The sequence below is a fragment of the Anabrus simplex genome, chromosome 3 (assembly GCF_040414725.1).
Source record: "Anabrus simplex isolate iqAnaSimp1 chromosome 3, ASM4041472v1, whole genome shotgun sequence".
In the NCBI taxonomy this organism is placed as follows: Eukaryota; Metazoa; Arthropoda; class Insecta; order Orthoptera; family Tettigoniidae; genus Anabrus; species Anabrus simplex.
The window spans coordinates 401357151-401374942 of NC_090267.1; the positions used below are offsets into that span (position 1 = coordinate 401357151).

General features: G+C 35.8%; 1 protein-coding gene across 1 annotated transcript in view; it reads left to right on the forward strand.

The window, feature by feature from the left end:
* The window catches only part of LOC136866828 (glutamate receptor ionotropic, kainate 2-like), a 127743-nt gene that overhangs the window by 80571 nt on the left and 29380 nt on the right, over positions 1 to 17792 (forward strand). Inside the window, exons 12-13 of the mRNA XM_067143932.2 lie at positions 1571 to 1709; positions 12777 to 12914. Of these exons, the coding sequence (XP_067000033.2) occupies positions 1571 to 1709; positions 12777 to 12914 (277 nt within the window). The remainder of the gene's footprint in view (positions 1 to 1570; positions 1710 to 12776; positions 12915 to 17792) is intronic.

Consider the following 17792-nt stretch of genomic DNA (forward strand, 5'->3'; position numbering starts at 1 on the left):
TGTTCTCCCAGGATGGTAATATAGTAAGTGAGATTGAATCAAAGTGTAGTAAAGCTAATGCAGTGAGCTCACAGTTGCGATCAACAGTACAGTATTCTGTAAGAAGGAAGTCAGCTCCAAGACGAAACTATCTTTACATTGGTCTGTTTTCAGACCAACTTTGCTTTACGGGAGCGAAAGCTGGGTGGACTCAGGATATCTTATTCATAAGTTCTAAGTAATAGACATGAAAGTAGCAAGAATGATTGCTGGTACAAACAGGTGGGAACAATGGCAGGAGGGTACTTGGAATGAGGAAATATAGGCTAATTTAGGAATGAACGTGATGGATGAAGCTGTACGCATAAACCGGCTTCGGTGGTGGAGTCATGTGAGGCGAATAGAGGAGGAGTGGTTACCTAGGAGAATAATGGGCTGTGTTATGGAGGGTAAGAGAAGTAGAGGTAGGCCAAGACAACGATGGTTAGACTGAGTTTCTAATGATTTAAAGATAAGACGTATAGAACTAAATGAGGCCACAGCACTAGTTGCAAATAGAGGATTGTGGCAACGTTTAGTAAATTCACAGAGGCTTGCAGACTCAACGCTGAAAGGCATAACAGTCTATAATGATAATGTATGTATGTATGTATGTATGTATGTATGTATGTATGTATGTATGTATGTATGTATGTATGTATGTATGTATGTATGTATGTATTTCATACCAGTCTTAACCTATGCTATTGAAACATGCATGTAATGAGAATGGTGCCAACAAGGACAGCTTACGTTAACTTGGAGAGGCATGTGGCAGGAAAACAGATGGTAGTAAGTTCAAGAACCAACTGGATGCACATCATAAAGATGGACAGTGCAGATTAGGGAGGGAGACTAGATGACGTCATTAACAAAACAACATACCTCAATAACACAGAGTGGAAGAGGCTCGTCAATAGTACCTGGGAAACTGGAACTTTAAAAACTATTATGATGATGATGGCAAATATTTCCTTTCAGTTTGACTAAAGGCATATTCTCCAAATGGTTTTCTCTGTTGTAATGAATTCAGCAAAAAAGTCTCCTACTAAATAAATATTTTTTATATATTTAACAAAGTACTAATCTTAATCTAAACTGTTTACAAACACCAGGTTTCCAGATATGACTCAGCAGTATAAGAATGCTGTCTATAGCCCTTGAAGTTCAATAGTAATTAATAACATAGGTTTGATTGACTGACATTTCCTGTTAACTGGTAATGAGGTAGTTTTGATGTAGCTAAGGCATCTTCATTTTATTGATGAGAATTGAAAAATTTATAAAAGTACAGAATGTAGTAATACAGCTGAAGAGTTAATACATCATTATCATCATCATCATCATCATCATCATCATCATCATCATTGCCATCATCACATATATTAGAAAATTAAATGTTTACCATATTGCAAATAATTCTCCCAGGCATAATTTCCATGCTAATTTAGTTAAGGTTGTCAATATACTCTTTTTCTTAAAAACTATTGCTCAGTTATAGAACAAATAAAAACTAAACAATAACAATTTTCATTTGATTTGTTTCTTTCAGGTATAAGTATTTTGTACAAGAAGCCTTCCAAAGCTTCACCTATGCTATTTTCGTTCATGGATCCATTCTCTATGGATGTGTGGATTGTTATGTTCTTTGGTTACATTGGAGTCTCACTTATTCTCTTTATCATGGGAAGGTACAGTATATTTTCTATGAATCAATCAATCAATCAATCAATCAATCAATCAATCAATCAATCAATCAATCAATCAATCAATCAATCAATCAATCAATCAATCAATCACTAATGTGCATTTAGGGCTGTCACTCAAGTGGCAGTTTCACTATTAATTGTTTACTTAGTCATTTCTTAAGTGATTTCAAAGAATTTGGAAATTCATCAAACATTTACCTTGAAAAATTATTCCAATCCCTAATTCCTCTCCCTGTAAACGAATATTTGCCACAATTTGTCCCCTTGAATTCCAACTTTATCTTCCTACCTTTAAAACCTCCACTCAAGCTTAATCATCTACTAATGTCATTCCATGCCATCTGTCCATTGACAGCTTGAAACATCCCTATGAATCGGGCAGCTTGTCTCCTTACTCCCAAGTCTTCCCAGCCCAAAGTTGGAACATTTTCATAACACTACTCTTCTGTCGGAAATCGCCCTAAATAAATTATTCTGCTTTTCTGTGTATCTTCTCCAGCTCTCATATGAAGTAATGCTGATATGGTTCCCATACATTAGAACCATACTATCAGGGTCTTACCAGTGACTTATATGCCCTCTCCTTTGCATCCTTACTACAACCCTTAAATATTCACATAACCATATGAAGATATCTGTAACCTTTATTTACAACCTCATTAATGATATTACTCCAATGAAGATCTTTTCTTATATTAACACATGGGTACTCACAATGATCCCCATGAGGTACCTCACCCCATAAACGCAGTAATTAAAACTGAGAGAACTTCTCTTGGTGAAACTTACAACCTGACTTTTCATCCTGATTTATTCCTATAAAGAAACTGAAAATATGTGCACTAGTCAAAATGGAAATTATGTCACCATGAAGATGTGGGACAGTAAAGTTGCAATTGAGCATGCATGACAGAAGTTGGGTAGTGATGTGATGATAACAACTTCCGGTTCCTTTGTGCCCACATTTGGACAAAAGTCAGTGTGGAGTGTAAACACCTTGAGTAACAACGTGTTGCTTAATTCTTTGAGATATTGAGTCAACTACGTCTTGAATCATTCTTGTTGCACCACAAGGGTCAATTATTCCACAGTTCAGGGTGACTGAAGAGAGTTGTTCAGTCATCTACTTTGTCCCATACATCTTCAATAGGCCGAGCTCGATAGCTGCAGTCGCTTAAGTGCGGCCAGTATCCAGTAATCGGGAAATAGTGGGTTCGAGCCCCACTGTCGGCAGCCCTGAAGATGGTTTTCTGTGGTTTCCCATTTTCACACCAGGCAAATGCCGGGGCTGTACCTTAATTAAGGCCACGGCCACTTCCTTCTTATTCCCAGGCCTTTCCTATCCCATCATCGCCATAAGACATATCTGTGTCGGTGCGACGTAAAGCAAATAGCATCTTCAATAGAACATAGGTCTGAGGACCTGGCAGGCTGTTATAAAGTCGTGATGTCGTACAGAGCTTCCCTGAAGATATGCACAATGTGAGAGCTGGGATTGTTCTGCTGAAACATCCTATGTGCAATGATTCCTTATCATCTTTCCTAAACTGTGTGGTTTGCATCACATAGAATCAGCTTGCATTCAGGAGACAGTCGGTTAGAACCCTACTGTCAGTAGCCCTGAAGATGGATTTCGGTGGTTTCCCATTTTTACACCAGGCAATGCCTTAATTAAGTCCACAGTTGCTTCCTTCCCACTCCTTTCCCCTTCCTATCCCATCATAGCCATAAGTCCTATCTCTGTCGGAGTGATGTAAAACAGATCGTAAAAAGAAAAAATAATGTTTCTAAAATATGGTTTTCCTAAAACTGATATTTTCCAATATAAATTTCCTAAATTAATTTTTCTAAACAATATTCCTAGCCTTTGGATCTCCTAAAAAACAAATTTACTAGTGTAACATTCGTAAAGCATTTTCTTATTATAGTATTCATAATGCATCAATACTTTTAACTTTCAAGAAAACAATTGTGTTTGTTGCTAAGAGTATTACCTAGGTATTTAGGGAAATTTAATAAATTTGAAGTGTTATCCAAATTAGCTCTGAAGATGTCTGGATCAGAAATTATTTCATCAACCAAGAAGGGTCTAAATTATTATTGGGAAGGTATAAATCTTATAGATCCATGTAGGAAAGGTTTATTGGAAATGTAAACAAGTAAAATAGAAAGCCTGCACTGCAAGGGCAATAACTACACATATCTATAATGAAATCAGCAGTGGCGAAGCATGCTAGTATCCACTGTTACCACTGGTAACAGTTTGAAAATATAAAAATCGAATATTCTTTAATGGTAATATTTTAAATTTTTGTTTCTTTGCCTGGATGTGTCGCGAGAACTCTATTGCAGCTGTATTGCAGCTGTCTGCCACCTTCAAAGCTGAACGAGAGGCTGTTACCACTCCATGCAGTGGTTACGCTTTGAATCTCTTCCAACAGCTAGGCGAGTATTACTGCACCTGCGCCAAGCAAGGCCTCTTTCCCCTCAACACTGGGATGTATCGTACTACGTTCTCCGCTCGTGTTACCACAGTGGAAAGTGGAAACAAAGGTTTATAACGTCGGTGCTGAGCTGTTCCATCCGTTCGTTCCGTAGCGCTCAACAGTGCATTGTTATATTATTGTGTTATTGTTTTCTATTATAATACAATTTGACTTCTCTTGTTAAAGTGTGAATTTGTATTTAATTTATGTTAGGTAAGAACAGCTTATAGGACTGCACAACATACTAAACATTAAAATGAGTGCTGTTGCTTCCACCTCAAAAATAAGTGATTTGGCGGGGCCAGAATGTTCATGTATAATAGAAAGCTTAATGAACACACCATTTTCATTGAGAACTTTTGAAGAAAATAAAAACATAAGTAAAAAAGGTAGACCCACACCTTCTCTTAAAAATTTATTCAAGGAATCAAAAAGAGCAGTACGATATTTTCATGACTCGTGGTACATAAATCTGGACTGGTTATGTGGTTGTACAAAAATGAATAAACTGTACTGTTGGCCATGTATTCTATTTTCCTCAGAAAATAATGCTTGGCAGTCTGGACAATTTAGATAGTTTCAGAGTTTTAAAGATATGCTGTTGCCGATGTGATTCAGTTCGGAAGGTCCAGAATAGAGTTCTGTTTGAGTACAGCTTACAGGAAGAAAATTGACGAGCATAATAAGCTAGTAAAAGAATAACAGATATATTGTCAGCACTTTAATAGATAGATACTGTGTGTTTTCTTTCAAAGCAAGGATGAACTCCAGGGGTCATTGAAAAACTGAAGAATCTGATAACAGAGGTAATTACAGGTAGTTACTAAATACTATGTTAGGAATGAATAATTTTAGGAAAATTGAAGTTAAATCAATTTATTTTAAGAGAAATGTATGTTAGGAAATTTATTTTAGGAGAAATATTTTACGAAAAGTGCTAGGGGATACTTTGTATCATTCATTATCAGAAGGATATCCACTGAATTGAGTTTCAAGTTAGTATTTACCAGTATTCTTCTTCTTATTATTATTATTTATTTCCCATTTTGGGTCTTCTGGGTCGGGTAGTGAATCAAGGACCTCAGTAGTTTTCTTTCCCTCCACCACTCCCTTCCTCCTTCCTTCCTCCAATATTTTGTATACTTTTACTCCTCTCTTCTCTATACTCTCATTTACTGTATACATCCACCTGTTTCTGGGCCTTCCCCGTTGTTTTCCTCCTATTTTTTTTCCATAAATACTCACTTTGGAATTCTATCTTCTTTCATACTCATCATGTATCCATACCATTTCAACTTTCTGGTCTCTATCTTGTCTTGCCGTTTAGGGAATCCAATTCTCTCTCTGATATCTATTTCTGATTTTATCCCTTTGTGTCTTCCCAATTATTCCTCTAAGGAATTTCATCTTGGCTACTTGGATTCTGCTTTCATCATGTTTTGTTGTTGTCCTTGTGCCTGCTACGAATGTCAAAATTGGTGTAATATATTGAGTAGAGAATATTCTTGCATTTCTCTGTGATGTCCCAGTTCCACAATATACCCCTCATACATTGATAAAACTCATTGGCTTGTTAGATTCTCTTTCCAATTTTGTCATTTATTTTCACATCTTCTGCAAGTTTACTCCTAAAACTCTTCTCCACACTTATTTTCATTCCATATTCCTCTATCTCCCGGTTCCATACAGTAACTTGTCCTAGTACTTCCATTTCATGTTCTTCCCGCATTACTATGTCGTCTGCAAAGATTAAGGCCTTTGTCTCTTTGCTTCCCATTTTCTGTTATACACACTTTTGACTGTGATGAAGAGTAGAGGGGATAATACTCTTCCTTGTCAAAGTCCTGTTTCTACATAGAACCAGTTTGTTTGCCCTGTCTTACTCTTCACACTACTTACACACTTTCCATACATGGCTTTAATCATTTGTAGCAGTCATATTACCCTCAACAATCACCAATTGCAATTTCACATGAAAGTCAGTAACTCACCAAATCATAATGACTAGTGGTGTCCATGTGTGTTTCCTGACAATATGATTAGTTTGTCCTATCTCTCTGGCATTGTTATGTCATTGATACAAATGCAACAATCATTGTGACTGAAGAAAAAAAATGCAATTCATCACTAAGGTTATAATATATAATTTATCACTCCAACACCATGACACCATGCTGGCATTAAATATCGATGTTATTGGGTCTTTCTGCTGAGATGCAGACTTGAAATCCAGCTATACAGTACCCAATTGTTTGGCACCCTGGTGCCTTGCTCAAATCTACACTGATGTTGCTTGAAAGAGTCTCTACAGGCCATATGAATAGTGTAGTGAACCTCTCATACTATTTTCATTGGGTTGGTGCTGTCCGAGGTCTATGAATACACATGCTTTCATCTGCTGCCATAAAAATTGTACTGTAGATGCTTATTATCCACTACATACAACCACAGCTGTTAAGAAATAACCCACTCACACAGACAGCCCAGTCAGACTGTGACAGTTATTGATTCTGTGCTCATCTGTGTCACTGTTGGTGCTCTGACCAGTTGGGAATCGATCATATATAAATATACAAATGATTAAATGATTAAGTGATTAAGCTCTAAAATTTTATTTAAACCTTTATAACATCGTATGAAGTAATGATATTTCCAAAAAAAACAGAAGTAAATGAAGTCTACTACTTAGCTGAGAGAGAAATGTTGGTTTCAAGTTCATGATAACCATCTTCCCCAGCTTTGGTCATGTTGAAAGAAATATTTTACCAGGTGAGTTGGCTGTGCGGTTAGGGGCACACAACTGTGAGCTTGCATCTGGGAGAGAGTGGGTTTGAACCCCATTGTTGGCAGCCCTGAAGATGGTTTTCCGTAGTTTCCCATTTTCACATTTTCACACCTGGCAAATGCTGTTCCTTAATTAAGGCCGCAGCCACTTCCTTCCCACTCCTGGGTCTTTCCTAGCCCATCGTCGCCGTAAGACCTGTCTGTGTCAGTGCGATGTAAAGCAAATTGCAAAAAAATGTAGATTAACAAGGAGTGTATCCATAGAAAGAAATATTTTAGATTACTAAAATTTTACATGTAACTAATCTCATGTTTAGACCCATATTGAAATTTGCTATGATTTGCATACAAATTTGTATTTTTTATTTTTCTATTCCACCTTTTCAATACAATTGATTTTGTGTTGTTAGAAATTCATATTGCTACAACACTACATTAAAAGGGACATATTTTGCTTGGTTTCAAGCATCCTCAGCCTTTGTAATTTATCTCAAGGTTAAGACCTGTCATTGTTAATTTTCTTATAACTAATTTGTACTTAATTATGATTCTAAAAACTAAGTAGTAAAATATGTAAACATAGGCATTTGTAAACACAATGGACAGTTTAACAATTTAAATGACAGTGCTAAAATTGGGATATTCATTGATTCTAATAACATTGACGTCCAAAACACAGTAATATCTTCACAATAATGAGATTTGGCTAAAATTCTCAAGTTCTTTGTTTTTTAAAAACAATTGTTAGTTAACTTATTGTATTAAAATTTGAGTCGTAAATTCTGTTAAAACTCAATAGTTTAAAGTCTTAAATGTGTTGGAAATATTCTGCTTCATGTATTGATTTGAGGCATGCTTCTGTAATCTATTAGTTGTAAACTGTAAAATGCAACTGTTGGTAGTTTCCTCAAACTAGTCTTGATTTGACGAGCAGATTTTACATTGGAAGTAGATCGCTTTTATGAGAGCTTAGTCAAAAGGGACGTCAATCCAAGAATCTTGAGGTGTTGGTATGTTTTCTTTTTTCACATTATTTAAATGATGGTGCGTCTGTAACAAAGGAAATTACGTGATAATGTTGTGTGTTATTGTACATTCACAGTGATTGTATTGGTATGTATCACTTACCCCTTTGACTGCTACTACAATGCCTCATGGTACTGTCAACTGGGGTTACTGTGGTCACTTTTTTCAGTTTTTTGTGAATATCTTGGATATTTTATGATATATTCATGTAAAAATGAAATATGATTTAGTATAGAGTGTTGGGTATCATCAACTTACTAAAATAAATTTTTCGTACATCAGGTAATTGTCTCACATCTGAAAATGTAGTGACCATAGTAACCCCATGGGGTGGGGACACTATGGTCACGTATTAAAAATCACTCAGAAATTGTTACTAAATATGCAGGAATTAGTATGGGGTGACTATAGTCAAACAGAACATGATTTTCCAAGCATATTGATGTAAGAAATATTATATTTAACTATATTCTAAAGCTAAAAAACTTACAGTTGTGTCAAACATTAAAGAAAAATTTGCAAAATGATATCTTCTTCTTCTCCTGCCATCATGCCTACTGTACTTTCATCTCTTCCCAAGTTTCTTCATCACTTCCATTTAAATGAATTTCAACTTCACTTTTAGAGTCCAATGAATCTTCTCTTGTACACCTTTTCTGCTTTTTTTTTTTTTTTTTTTTTTTTTTTTTGAGATTGGGAGCACTGATGTTTCACCACTTGTTCCTGCTTGAAACTGATCTTGAAGAGTTAGACAAGGTTCAATATCCTCCAAAGAGACACTTTTTCCTCACTCAACAAACCATCTCTTCTTTCTTGTGGGGCCATTTCTTTTCTTTGAATAGCGCATTTCTTTCAAGAAACTCAGAACTGACTCAGCAATGTCACTAACAACTGAAGAATTATTGTCAGTTTCTAGGACAGACCTCACCATTTTGCCGCTAACACTGAAATAAAGAGGACACAAACATGAAATATGAAACAAACAAGTGAATAATAAAATATAAATATATTAATTGTATACTATATTTAACAAGAGTAATCTAACATAACCTAAAAGACAACTGCAAAGAGTTGATACTCATGACCATAGTAACCCCAAAAAACAAGACAACTGTACTATTGTTTATAAATTTGCACTTTTAAGGTACAAAACAAATAAAATTACATATATACCTTCACCAGGAATAAACAAAGGTAAACAACACTTCCAGATAACATTTAGAAGTGATGACCTAGGAGCAAGAATGAACAGTTTAGTCAACTGTTGTTTTTGTCAAAAAACAAGTGCTGAAACAAATGATAGTAAGAAAAATGCATTTCAGGTTAGAATCACAAGTTTACCCTTTCTGGAAAGAAAAATGTGCCTTGATTGGAGGAAATTTTGAAAAATGAGATTTTTAAAATATGTAATATATAAATAAGCCTCAATAACATTTTTCCTCAGTTTTGACCATAGTACCATAGATGGTACTTGTTACATTACGGTGACTGCTTGCTTTCGTGTTTCTACTCCTTGTGTTATACGTATGAAGAAGCTGTTGTGAAGGGCGAGTAGGGGACTTAGGGGAAGAAACATTAGGCGAGGTGTTAAACGTTGGTGTATCGTGTGGCGAGGAGCCTTTATGTGTTGTCGAGGTGGGAGTAGGGGAGGAAATGGTAGGCGGAGCATTGGACCTTGGTGTATTGTGCGGAGGGGAATTTTTATGCGTTATTGAAGTAGTAATTGTCTCTATTTTTGTGGTGGGAGTTTTTGGATTAAATGTCTTAAAGAATTTACTATTATCTGATTTGAAAGTTTGCAGTAATATTGGCAATTGCTCTATTAACGGACTTTTTATTTCGACCACATCATTCAGGTTTCTTTCCTTATTAAATATTGGGCTAAATGAATATATATATTCGTAAACTCTGTCATTAGCTTCCCTTTTTCAATCCTTTTGATTATTGTGAGGTCTCTGTCTATTGTGGTATACTGATGACCGGTTTCTTTCATATGGTTACTCATTGCAGAATATTTGTTCTGCTTTAAAGCATTAAAAATAGGTGAGGTCGATCACTTTAAATATCTGGGTCTAATAATAGATAAACATTTAAGCTGGGTAGAGCATGTTGATTACATTGCAAAAAAGATAGCTCCAGTATCTGGGCTTTTGAGGAGATTAAGATATATTGTCCGTAGGGAAGTTCTACTTACAGTATATTACTCACTCATCCACAGTCACTTACAATACCTAAACGTAATTTGGTCTCGTTGCAGAAAGACAGTCCTTCATGAACTTATGGTAATACAAAATAGAGCAATCAAAAATATCTATAATCTTCCTTTTGACACACCCACTCGAGTTCTATACGCTAATAGTAAAATTATGCCCCTATCTATGTGCACTGCTTTTAGATCATCAATATTAATTCACAAAATTAAACTAAACAGTGCCCTGCACGATAGTAACTACACCCTGAATTCAGATATTCATAATTATAACACACGACAAACAGGTGACATAGCTCTCTTTCAAATACACTCATATAAGTATGGCAACTGTAGCTTTAAGTTCTCAGCCATTCAATCATATAATCATCTTCCAAGAGATTTAAAATCAGTTTCCAATCTGTCTTCTTTCAAAATTAAATTAAAGAAAGTGCTATGGAATCAGTACCTAAGTAAGTAGACGACTCTCTTTACAAGACTTTGTGTAATGGTAACGTAAAGGAAATATTTAGAGTAACGTTCACTGTAACAACTTATATATTTATGTGCAGCCAATGTATATGTATCATATTAATTTTAGACGCTAAACAAATCGCATTGTACAATTCCTGTATATGAGCCGTTGGCTCGTTGGAATTAATTAATAAAGTAATAATAATATAATAATATAAAAGTGTTCCATGTATCTGGTAAGAAAGCTGTGGCCAGTTTGGCCAATATACGAAAAATTTCACTGCGTGCATGATAATTTGTTATTATTGGAGTTTACTATGTTGTGATTAAAGAATAAGTTTTTATTGGTGTTGTTTGTCTTGAAAGCTATTTGTATGTCCTGTTTTTTTAATGGTTTTGCTATTTGATGAATCGCTGGACTGGTGTCAGTAAAAGTTGCATATTTTAGATTTTTTAGTCTTTTCTGGAGTAAGATTTGTGGCTAATTTGAGTTTTACTTTATTGATGATTCGATTTACCATCTCTATTTTGTATCCATTGACTAGTGCTAGTTCTTTTTATGAAATTTAGTTCCTTCTTTAAATTCGCAGGTGATAAAGGTACGGTATTTTGTGAGCTCTGTAGACGATGCTAAGAAAGGTTGCCTGTTTGTGGGATTTCGGGTGGAGTGAATCATTTCTTATTGTTACTGAAGTATGTGTCGGCTTTCTGGATATTTGAAAATTGAATTTAGAATTTATGTGTGTTACGTTAACGTCCAGGAAGTTTAATAAACTGTCTTTTTCATCTTCTTTAGTGAATTTTATTTAACTGTCAATATTATTTTTAAAATCCAAGTTTTTTTTGCTGTTATTTTTCTGGTTATCTATTATTATGAACGTGTCGTCTACAAATCTTAGCCAAAGGCAGAGTCCTTCTATATAAGGTTTAATTTTTCTATGTTCCATGTTGTCCATGTAAATATCGGCCAATATCCCCGAACTGGGGTTACCCATAGCCAAGCTCAACTTGTGGTAAATTTTGTTATTAAATGTGAAATAGTTGTTATTTAATACAAATTTAAGTAATTTAATGAATTCATCTATCTCGAGCTTACTTAAATTGCTATGCTTGGAGAGGTTTGAATTAATAATTTCCACAGTTTCATTAATAGGGATGTTTGAATACATATTAGTAATGTCAAACGAGCGCTCACTGTGAAAGCACAATAACACACAACATTATCACATAATTTCTTTTGTTACAGACACACCATCATTTGAATATTGTGAAAAAAGAAAACATACCAACACCTCAAGATTCTCGGATTGATGTCCCTTTTGACTAAGCTCTCATAAAAATGATCTACTTCCAATGTAAAATCTGCTCGTCAAATCAAGACTAGTTTGAGGAAACTACCAACAGTTGCATTTTACAGTTTACAACTAATAGATTACAGAAGCATGCCTCAAATTAATACATGAAGCAGAATATTTCCAACGCATTTAAGACTTTAAACTATTGAGTTTTAACAGAATTTATGACTCAAATTTTAATACAATAAGTCAACTAACAATTGTTTTTAAAAAACAAAGAACTTGAGAATTTTAGCCAAATCTCATTATTGTGAAGATATTTGTGTTTTGAACATCAATGTTGTTAGAATCAACTAATATCCCAATTTTAGCACTGTCATTTAAATTGTTAAACTGTCCATTGTGTTTACAAATGCCTATGTTTATGTATTATTACTACTTAGTTTTTAGAATCATAATTAAGTACAAATTAGTTATAAGCAAATTAACAATGACAGGTCTTAACCTTGAGATAAATTACAAAGGCTGAGGATGCTTGAAACCAAGAGAAACATGTCCCTTTTAATGTAGTGTTATAGCAATATGAATTTCTAACAACACAAAATCAAATTGTATTGAAAAGGTGGAAATAGAAAAATAAAAAATACAAATTTGTATGCAAATCATACTAAAATTTTCCCTTTAACTAATAATTAAAATAGATTCTGTTAGTGAATTGGTATGGATTTACAGTATTTTATTATAGTTTATAGATACACATGTTTTATCTACAAATATGAATATTTTTCTTTCAAAGAATCTGCCCTTATGAGTGGACAAATCCTTATCCCTGCATAGAAGAACCTGAAACTCTGGAGAATCAGTTCAGTTTGAAGAACAGCTTGTGGTTTACTATTGGGAGCTTAATGCAACAAGGTTCTGAGTTAGCCCCAATGTAAGTATACTTGCTTCATTCTTTTCTTTTTGTTTTCCTTCTTTCTTTCCTTTCCTTGTTACAATAGGTGAAGAAGAGCAAACCATACATATATTAACCATAAACCAAACCCAATGGTGCAACATCCCTGAACGGCCATGACCTACCAATAGCTGCTGCTCAGCCCGAAGGCCTGCAGATTACGAGATATTATGTGGTCGTCACGATGAATCCTCTCAGCCTTTATTCTAGGCTTTCTCACCATCAGATATCCCCTCAGTTGTAACCACGTAGGCTGAGTGAACCTCAAACCAGTCCTCAGATCAGGGTGAAAATTCCTGACCTGGCCGGAAATTGAACCCTGTGCCTCCGGGTAAGAGGTAGACGTGCTATCCCTACACTACAGGGCCGGCGTATATATTAACCATACCATTGAGCAAAACTGATTTTAACAACAAAATACAATTTATAAAACAAAATCGTAGTAGAAAACAACAATCATCCCAACACAGTAGACTGGCTGTTAAGAAAACAATGAAAAAACCCTAAACAAATCCTCACCCCCCCAAAAAAATGTAGTTCTTAATTTCACAAATAAAAACTTACAAAATTGCTAATGTATTCAAAAAAGCAACGATTTTAAATTGCACTCAAAAACAAATTGGTAAATGTAATCTAAATAAAAAAGACCTTTTCTCCAAATCAGGGATATGAATGCCAAGAACCAAATCTTATTGCTATGCACATTGGTCAGACGAAATGTAATTTCCGCACAAGGTACAATGAACAAGAAAAAAGCAATTAGACACAACAGAAACTGAGCCTTCTGCAAACATACACTGAGTGTCCAAAAGTCATGGGAAGACACTGAATATGATGTTAATAACAAGTTGCTCCTCTGCGAGTCCTCAAAATGGCAGCAATACACCGAGGCATCGATTCTACAAGGTGTTGGAATCGTTCGGGAGTGATCTGGGCCCACACATCTTGTACCCACAAGATTGGTCTTGTGTAGTTGGTGTGGGTTTCATGGAGTGTACACCAGCATTGACAGCATCCCATAAATGTTCGATTGGATTAAGATCAGGCATCTGGAGGACTGATCCATGGTCGTAACTTCACTGAAGTGCTCCTCCAACCACTTGCGTGCCACCACAGAGCAATGACATTGAGCATTGTCCTGTTGAAACATGGCATGTCCATCGGTGTACTCTAGGGCCTGAAAGGAATGCAGATGGTCTGAAAGAATGTCCACATAATGTCCACCTGTCAGCGCTCCCTACAGCTGGACAATGGGGCCTAATTTCAACCATAAGAATGCCGCCCAGAACTGAGCTAACTCCCATCTGGACACAACCTTGTTGACACGTAGGATCCATAGCTTCATGGGGCATACGCCACACTCTCACGCGCCCATCATCTCGATACAACTGGAACCGAGATTCATCGGAACATACCACATGCTGCCACTCTTCCATGGCCATTGCCGATGTTCATGGGCCAATGCATGTCGATGATCTCAGTGTCGAGGTGTCAGCAAAGGGATACGAGTTGGTTTTTGGCTAGTGAAGCCTTTGTGGTGTAGTTGCCTCCTTACAATCCTGGTAGAAATGGGTTCCTGACTCTTAACATTCAAGTGGGCGGTGATTTGACTCACAGTAGCCCATTGAGTGCTCAGTTTCGTTCTGTGGAGGTGACGATATGTCCATTCATTAAACACCTGTGATCTTCCCGTGCAGCGGTTTGTGCAGGTAGTAACATTCTCTCTGCAATATTGAAGACCCACCTTCAACACTTTTGACCTCGGAAACCTGAATTCACGTGTAATTTCCGCAATGCTATGACCCATGTGCCAATGATCATCCCACATTCAAAGTCTGTTAACTTGCGACATGATGCCTTCTTACAAGTAATAAATGCAAACTCGTGTCCTCATCCTGAGGTGGTGCAGTTCTTTTCGGGAACACCCCCATTGGAGGTGAGCTGCATGTACCATTTCAACCACATACCAACCCTCCTGCCATTCTTCAATTCCTGGCAGTACTGGGAATCAAACCCAAGCCCCCGAGGACGACAGCTAATAGCACTAACCATTATGCTATGGAGGTGAACTTACAAGTAATGAAAATCATTGTGAATCTATATTGAAAGTAATCTTATGATAAATGTAAGAAATTTATTTCTCTTCCATCTATTCAATACAACTCAATATGTTAAAGTTAGAGTTAATGAACTGCGGATTAACTGATACTTGAGATACAAAACAAAATAAGTGTAAGGGAAACAATTAAGCTCTTTGGTCATGAACAAACATTGACATACAGATTCACATAAAGTTAAATTTACGGAATGAAAGGAGGCAACGTCGAAAGAATCAAAATTTAATTATACTACTCAAGAAAGTGTTACAGTTACTTACAATTACAATTAGATTTAGAAAAGAAGGTCTGCCTCCGAAAACAACACGTTGCGGACTAGCATAATTGCTAAGTCATATAAATGCTCTATTTTGGATAATGTGGAAAACTAGAGGAAACACTGGCACGCACATGATATTCTACATAATTACTGAAGTTACATTAAGTGGGAATAGTCCAAAACACAAGAATGCATTTAAATAACATAAGGTAAAAACATAGCCCTTACCTTTGCCGGCTGACGACCCATTGTGGGACGGACGCAAAATGCGCCCATCCGCTGTAGTGATCCAAATTCAAAGACACGGACAAAGTGACTCACACACACGAGGAGCCACAAATAGGAAATAGAGTGATAACAAATAACCAATAGCAACACTCCAGTTTGCCACATTCACCAATTAAAAATCCTAATATACTAGCCAGTAAAAACACTTGTACTTTTGGCCAATGATAATTATCTTCTGGAATAATCCTTTCTGCTGAATTTGCATCTTCGCGGATATTACAAAAGACACGTGGCACACCCTGCCTCACAAGTCATGTATAAAATTTCCACACCCCTTTCTGTGTTTAACAAAATAATACAATTTAAATCGGGAAATGTAAAAGACCATAAATCTTCTTCATAGTCGATTTCTTCATAGGCCTAAATATGTTATAATTTTTAAATAAGAAGGTTTCATACAATAATTTACTTTGCACAAACACTTCAGTTCTTTAAATGTTTTTGTTTACCCAACATGATGACAAGACAAAATTAAATGATAACAAGACAAAATTTATATCACAAGGACTTCTGTTGCTTTTCTGTTTTCTGTTCATTGCTGTTCAACAACGGCCACAGAGTTAAATAAGAATTGGTACATGTTTCGCCCTTTCCTATGGGACATCATCAGCCATATCATTACCTCAAACCATATCAGGTATTTGGTTAAAATTGATCTAAAATCTACTACAAAATTGAATACACTAAAATACTTCACTTAAAAAAGCCATCATTATATGAGTAACTTGATTTAGGTACAAGTGAAAATTAACAATATTGATGGCTTTGAGTCATGGTCAATGTTGAATATGAATGAAAGTTTTAAAATATTGTTACAAAATGATGAAAGTGAGTATAGAACAATACAAATGATTATATACAAACTAATAAGGAAATGCATTCTAAGACTGTGCCATTTTTTGTAATATTGGACCTTGGCATGTGTACTTGATATAGTCTTATTCAAAAGTTGTGAATAAGTTCTAATTTTTTAGTTTGTAACTAGCCCAGAAAGTCGTTATATTTATGTCTAGTTCTACTTGAGCACCTATCTAGTACACATGTCAAGGTTCAATATTACGAAAAATGGCACAGTGTTGGAATGCATTTCCTTGTTAGTTTTTATATAATCATTTCTACGGAAGATGATGTTCTAATGACATTTCAACAGCCTCATTAAGTTGTTCTGTAATAAATTGTTCAACATAGTGACGTTTTTTAATGTATTCAATTTTTTAGTAGATTTTAGATCAATTTTAACCACGTACCTGATATGGTTTGGAAGTTCATAATGTATTCAATTTTGTAGTAGCTTTTAGATCAATTTTAACCAGGTACCTGATATGGTTTGAGGTAATGATAAGGCTGATGATGCCCCATAGGAAAGGGCAAAACATGTACCAATTTTTATTTTAATGAGGATTTAACTCTGACTTTAACATATTGAGTTGTATTGAATAGGTGGAAGAGAAATAAATTTCTTACATTTATCACAGTGATGCCATCTTCACGGCAGTGGTGTCTGTGACAGACTGCTCAGCAACGCTGCAGCTAGCCACAATGCTCAGGGGTCATACACGGCACATTTTCTAATGGGACAACCCTTCCCATGACTCATTAAACAGTCCCTAAACATTTCCATAACAGTCTAAAATAATAATAATAATAATAATAATAATAATAATAATAATAATAATAATAATAATAATAATTTTTTTTGCGAGGGATTGTGGAAAATCTTCAAGACACTTGTGAAGGGTCTGCACTCCACAAGTGTGTGGAATTCTTACCCACTAAAAACCACACACCCTTTTCCCACGATGTGCGTCATCACCCCGGAACCGCTCTCGCATTACTTCAGGGTGATATCGTGCTTTGTCTTTCAGACGTCTTCTTTCTTCATTTCTCCTTTACGAACGTTCATATGCTTCCAAATTCTTCTTCTTCTGACGAAGGATGTCCTCCACATGTACTGCCACGCGATCCCAGGATTCCTGGTTTCGCAGCATCACCGAAATAATCTGTTGTCAATTCTCCTAGTTCAGTTTCCACACATCTTCTCTGAATTGTCCAATGGCCGCATACAAAAAAGGTGTGATATACGTCGTCAATATCATCGCAGTATATGCATGCTGCGTCACTCGCTCCGCCTACTTTATGCAGGAATTTTCGGAAATATCCATGTCCTGTTAGAAGCTGCGTGAGGTAGTAATT